General features: G+C 46.4%; 1 protein-coding gene across 2 annotated transcripts in view; it reads left to right on the top strand.

Moving 5' to 3' along the window:
- The first annotated feature begins 1461 nt into the window (after positions 1-1461).
- Positions 1462-6000, top strand: part of RASSF3 (Ras association domain family member 3) — a 65805-nt gene continuing 61266 nt past the window's right edge. The window contains exon 1 of one of the 2 annotated variants that reach the window (XM_016139907.2): positions 1462-1742. In XM_016139907.2, the coding sequence (XP_015995393.1) occupies positions 1632-1742 (111 nt within the window). In that variant the 5' untranslated portion in view covers positions 1462-1631. The remainder of the gene's footprint in view (positions 1743-6000) is intronic. The other variant, XM_016139906.2, reaches the window with a different exon arrangement.

Here is a 6000-nt window from a genome sequence, read left to right as displayed (position 1 = left end):
TTTAAAATGGGTTGCAACTGCAAGGCCTGCCTGATAGAGTTGTTGTGAATCATTTGGGGTTAAGACACAAGTTTAAAAGCTGGATACGTGAATGAATAAGCCTGAAAGAAGGGAGAGCAGGCTTGCAAGACTGCTTTCAGCTGGGGATAGGATGATTCATGAGCCAGTTCCCTCCTTCCCATCGTCTGCCGTCTAGCTCTCCCTCCCACCGACCAGGGACCAAGCAGAGGACCTAGAAGGGCATCTGAAATACTTCAGATCAGAATGTGCCCAGCCCCATCACCTACAGTTATCTTTCTCTTTTTAAGCCTCATCTGCTCTAGGTGTAAAATGAGCATGAAATAATACTATCTACCTTATAGAGTTGTTTTGAGGATTAGAGATAATGCAAGAAGGTTTAGCTATAATGGGTGAAAAGTTTGTTTCCTAATCCCTCTCTTCCCCTCCTAATGAAATCTCTCCCCAAGTCCGCTCACCAGAGCAGCGCTGAATGAAGCGTCAAAACTATCTGTCAGGATCTCCGCAAGGAAATTAGTGTGATTTAAATAAATTCAATAACAGTAAGGTGTAAATGACTGGCAGTCATAGGTGGCTCGGAGGGAAAATTTGCATTTTAAAAGCGATTTACCTGACTGGAAGGATTTCAGAATATATGGACTCCCCCTCCCCCCTTTTTTGGTAGGAGAATAGAATTCCCTGAACCCTTTACTCAATCACCAAACCATGCCTTGTCGGTTACAAGTGGATTGTGGGAGGCGGCATTTAGAAATCACATTTAATTAATAAGTACTCGAACTATAGAACTAGTTCATTCCCCTTTGCACCAAGTGGCCTCTAAGATCATATCTGGTAATGAACCCTTGCTAGAGAGAAGGGCGACAGGAAAAGACCGAAGTTCAACTGAATTAACAGGATGTTTTCATTAGAATAAACTCAACCCAGTCGTTACCTCCCCACTAATCTCCGCTAACTTTTAAGTTAACCCTCCTGGAGGGGCGAGCTGCCCGGGCTCTGCACAACGCAAAACCGCTGCAGAACGCCCGAGGATCTGGGGGCCCCTCGGCCGGGCAATCTCCACCGCCACCCGCTGCACCCGGGGTGGGGGCGAACGGTGTGGTGACAGCGGAGAAAGTTCCCTGCTGTGCTCTGGCCCTCCCCAAAACCCGAGCTAGCAGAGCGGGGGGAGGGTGGACTGATCAGTTTCCGGAAGGCTGGGGGAGCGACTCCGAGCGCAGCTCCACCAGACGCAGTCATCGAACCGGGTTTCCCCGGTTCTACAGCCGCTGTAAGGGAAGACCAGCGCGCCCGGGGAGGCGGGCCGCGCGCCCGGACCTGCGACTCACGGGGGCGTGCCGCGAGCCGCACCCCGAGGGCCACGCGGGGCGGGGGCGGGGCCGCGGGAGGCGGGGTCGCCAGGCTCTCCAAGGCCCCGGCCGCGCCCGCAGACCAGCGGGGAGGCGGCGGGAGGGGCCGGGACGGCCGGATTGAGCGGCGGTCGCAGCTGCAGCAGGACGGCCCGCCGGCGGCTCGGGGCCGCGCGCCGGGAACCTCGCGGGGCGGGCGGGCACGGCACCCCCTGCCTGGCCGCCTGCGCCCCGGGGAGGCTGCCCGCGCGCGACGGGACCAGCAGCATGAGCAGCGGCTACAGCAGCCTGGAGGAGGACGCCGAGGACTTCTTCTTCACCGCCAGGACCTCCTTCTTCAGGAGAGCGCCCCAGGGCAAGCCCCGCTCCGGCCAGCAAGTGAGTGGTGCGCGCGGCTGGAGCCCGATGCCACGTGTCTCCGCGGGGCGAGGATGCTCGCAGGGAAAAAGGAGGGGGCCGCCGAGACGTGGCTTCTCCCTTTTTGGATGCCGGGGTCGTGCCTTGCTTGAGCTAGTGCATGTGGGCGTGCGGGCTTGCGTTGGGGGCGCCCCAGGCGAGGAAAGGAGGAAGGGCGGGGAGGCTGAGGCCGGCCCCTGCCTTCCGTGCCAGATGGCCTCTGCGGCTCCGTCTCGGGCGGCCGCTGCTGGGGGGCTCTTCTCAGCCAGGAGGCGTCCCCGGGCCGCTCCCGGCGTTTCCCCTGCGTCCCAGGACTCACTTCGTCCCACCGCCTCCCCTTCCGCCCCCCCAGGGGCAACGGCCGCGTCCTCGCTCGGGCCCTTTTTATTGGTCAGTTCGGTGGCCTGTGGCCCCTCGAACGGCTTAAGGGGCCGCGTAATAGCCAGGCGTGGCCGTGGTGACCTGGCCTCGTCCACCTTTGGGGTCCAGGCGCCTCATCTGTGTGTTGGGGGGGATCGCTGAGAAACGCGGGGCCTGATGATAGTAGGCGCTCACTAAATCTTTACTGCGGGAGTCCAGGTGGTGCGTTTCCTGTAAAGTCAAGTTTATAGGCGCCTTGAATGTTTTGCAAATAAGTTCCGGGACTAGGTAAATACTAGCGGGCGATAGCTGAGCCTTAGGCCGGTTTCTTCCTTTTTTGGAGGAAGCATTCTGTGGGAAGCATGACTTGGGAAGAGATGGGAAGAGAACTTGGGCCAATTTCGCTGACCGTGACCGTGTTTTTCAGGGAGGCTTTCCCCAAACGGGACACTTGGGCTGGACTTCTAAGTCTGGCGCTTGAGCCCCGCGGCCTCCTGGTCCTGGAGCCACACCAGGAAGCCCTGCCAACCCAGCCAGGCTCACATCAGATTAGGGAAGGCTGTAATGGAACAAATTGGTTGCTCTTAAAAAAAAACAACAGGCGCGCACCAACATTGCCGTCAGATTTGGTCCTGGAGACTAGAAGCAAGGAAAATCGTTCAGGGCCGGATGATGAGTTTTGGGAGGAGTGAGGACAAGTAATGTGCTAGGATTTCCTTGCCAGACCTTTTAAGTTTCTTTAACCACTTTCTGAGGTCAAATTTCTTTTTCTTTTCTTTTTTTGATTTGGAGGTTCTAGTCTTTTAAAACCTCTTTACTCCCAAACCAGAATGGGGAGAGGAACAGCGAAAGGCAAGAGTGAAGTCAGGTGCCTTTATTCAGTAGCAGGTGATCCTGAGTAAAGTCCAGATGATCCTGAGTGAAGTGCTCCCCTCTTTATTGTTTCTACGTCTTAAGGCCGCACCACTTAATATTCACTTCAAGAGATGTCTTCGTCATCTGGGTCTGCTGTAACAAATACTGTGGACTTGGCGACTTAAACGATTATTTGTTTCTTACAGTTCTGGAGACTGGAAGTCAGAGATCTGGGTGCCCTCATGGCTGAGTTCTGGCGAGGACTCCTTCCTTGACTTCCTTCAGTGTCCTTGCATGGAATAAGGGCTACCTCTCTTTGTCTTATAAGGACACTAATCCCATAATGGGGGCCACCCTCTTGACCTAATTACTTCCCAAAGTCTCCACCTCCAAATACTATCCCTCAAGGGCTTCACCATGTGAATTTTGAGGGGTCGCAAACATTCAGTCCATAGTAAGTGAGCTCTTATTTTCATTAGGGTGTATTCTAATGGTGAGAGTTGGCCTTGAAGTTTGGAAATTAGAAATACCCTGCTTCCCCCAACCTGTTATGGAAAAATTGTATTTTCTTATGCTTTTTTCACTTTTCTTTTTTTTTTTGTGGCCTCTCCCCTTTCTTTCCATTTTCTGCTTTGTATTTTCTCCTTCCACTCATGTTGCTCTTATCATTTTACAATTTGACCGAAACTTGTCAGAGATGGTTGTGCTGGTTTGAAGTCTATTCCAGAGTTGGCTAGCGATCTCCACAAAACTTAACTGATTCTTGGATTATCCAGGTGTGAGGTACTTCTTCACAAGGGCCAAAATAGGTTGGAATGGTCTGAGAATGCTTTAGTGCTTTAAAAAGTAAAAACATGTATTTTTTTTCTCGGTTTACACATGTATGATGTTCGGTTATACTCATTTATATAATATTCATCTAGCATATATATTATACTCATGTTATTTAGCATTTAGATTTAATCTCACATTAATAGGTATTTTGAAGTATCGTGCCGAAAATCAGGATAGTAAGACCTAGTTCTTTGCTTGAAGAATTTAATATGTATTCTGAAGGTTCATTACTTCTGTATTTCCCCTTCTAACATAACACATGCTAAGTGCTGAGTTATAGGACTTGTTTGTAGGTGGAGAAAATGTTCCACACTCTGAATTTTAGTAGGTATTTTAGTTTATTTAAAGAGTTGATTGAATCTGTTACATTCCTAATAAGATTTGTGAATTAAGAAGGTAGAATTTATAAATATAAAGCAAGGCACTCTCGTAGAACATTTTTTACCTAAGGTTAGATAAGCCTTTTTCATTTCAGTATGCTGGTGATTCTAAGAATAAGGTATGCACTCTGACATAAAGTGTGATAGTGAAATTTATCTTTTCTCTAGAGAGGTGGAAAGAGAGGCGTTGCCATAAAGATCTATTATTGATAATAGTGATTTTTTTGGTGCTGAACCACCTGGTGGAAAAGCCAGGAAAATGCAGTTTCTAGAACTCTTGAAAATATCCAGAGAAAGCAAGATGTTTGTGGTAAATGCAGGATGGGGAGAGGAGGGAGGGGGTGAGAAATTTCTTTCTTCTTTTGCCAAGCAAAGGAACATAGCCCAACGTTTTTCTGTCGCCAACAATAACAAAAATTTTACAGATATAACACAACTGTTATTACAGTTCTTATTTTATGTTGATATCCTCTTTTTTTTTTTTCCAAAAAGTGTTAAAAACTTGTATGGTGGTTATAAAGGGAATGAACACAAAGCCCGTTTGTGGCAGTTTGAATGTCATGTTGATTGCTGTATCCCCAGGGTTCTGCTTAGTACCTGACACACAGTGATTGGTCATTGGATACAGTATTAGTTAAATGAATGGATGCTTTCCTGGTTTGCTAGTAATTGGCTCTTCATAGGGTTTGAATGTTCCCTATCTTATTTTCCCAAGAACCCTCCAGAGCATTAACCTAATGAAAGGTAAGGCCTTGTTAAGTGGTTTGACTAAGGTGCCACACTTAGGAAAAAGGCTGGAACTCCAATTTTCTTGTACAAATTCTACTTTTTTTGTTACTTTGTGGCTATAAAAATAATTTAAAATTTTGATTTTCCTGTTGCAAATATGGACGTCTATAGTTTAGGAGTTTCTTAAAGTGTTGACCCTACTCGCTTTCTGCATGTATCTTTATTACAGTATTTGTAATTCATACTTGTGGGTTCACTATATCGTTTCAAGCAGAACCACGAATGTGGGCGGTTTTGTAATTCATAATTCTCCTTTCCTGATTTTCCAATAAAATAAAACTACCTAAAAATACAGGATACATTATTTAGACTTCCAAGAGTAGAAATGGACTAAAATCATTAATATTTTGGAGCATGTCTTCCCCCATATCTAAGGTGATCACTTTTCTTCCTGAGTGTTTGGTAGTTAATAGAAATAAGAATATGGGACACTTGTTTTCCTTTGAAATATATTAGCCAAGAGTTCTTGAAAAACTTGAAATTATCCTCCGAACTACTCACACTTTTCAAAAATTTATACTGAAAGATTATTTAAGAAGGCAAGTCTCCACATAAGACTTCACATAACAGGCCTCAAGCTGGCCCTTTGGATTCTCTCATTATTGTAATTTAAATATTATTATGGCTCTCTGGTACTGTGTTTTATTGTTAGAATCAGTAGTAATGAGTTACACTACTGTATTCAGTGTTTCCATGGGGGTAAAAAGAATGTTTACAACATCGAAAGTATTTTGGCTATACTAACATTTTACATTAACTTTTAATCCCTGTGTCATTATCATTTTCCTCATTTCCCATTTTATTTGATGAGTTTGATGAGTTTGGTTACAGGTTTATTAACTTCATTTTTCTTTTCAAAGAACCAGCTCCTGTTTCAAACTACCAAGATCTTTTGTATTATCTTTTTAGACTCATTTATTTCCACTCTAATCTTTATTATTTCCATCTTACTCACTTTAGGCTTTGTTTGTTCTGTTTCTAGTTACTTTAGGGGTAAGGATAGATTGTTTATTTGGGATCTT

The sequence above is a fragment of the Rousettus aegyptiacus genome, unplaced genomic scaffold (assembly GCF_014176215.1).
Source record: "Rousettus aegyptiacus isolate mRouAeg1 unplaced genomic scaffold, mRouAeg1.p scaffold_m13_p_2, whole genome shotgun sequence".
In the NCBI taxonomy this organism is placed as follows: Eukaryota; Metazoa; Chordata; class Mammalia; order Chiroptera; family Pteropodidae; genus Rousettus; species Rousettus aegyptiacus.
Note: the sequence above shows the minus strand (reverse complement) of the source record. Positions and strands in the feature narration are given on the sequence as shown.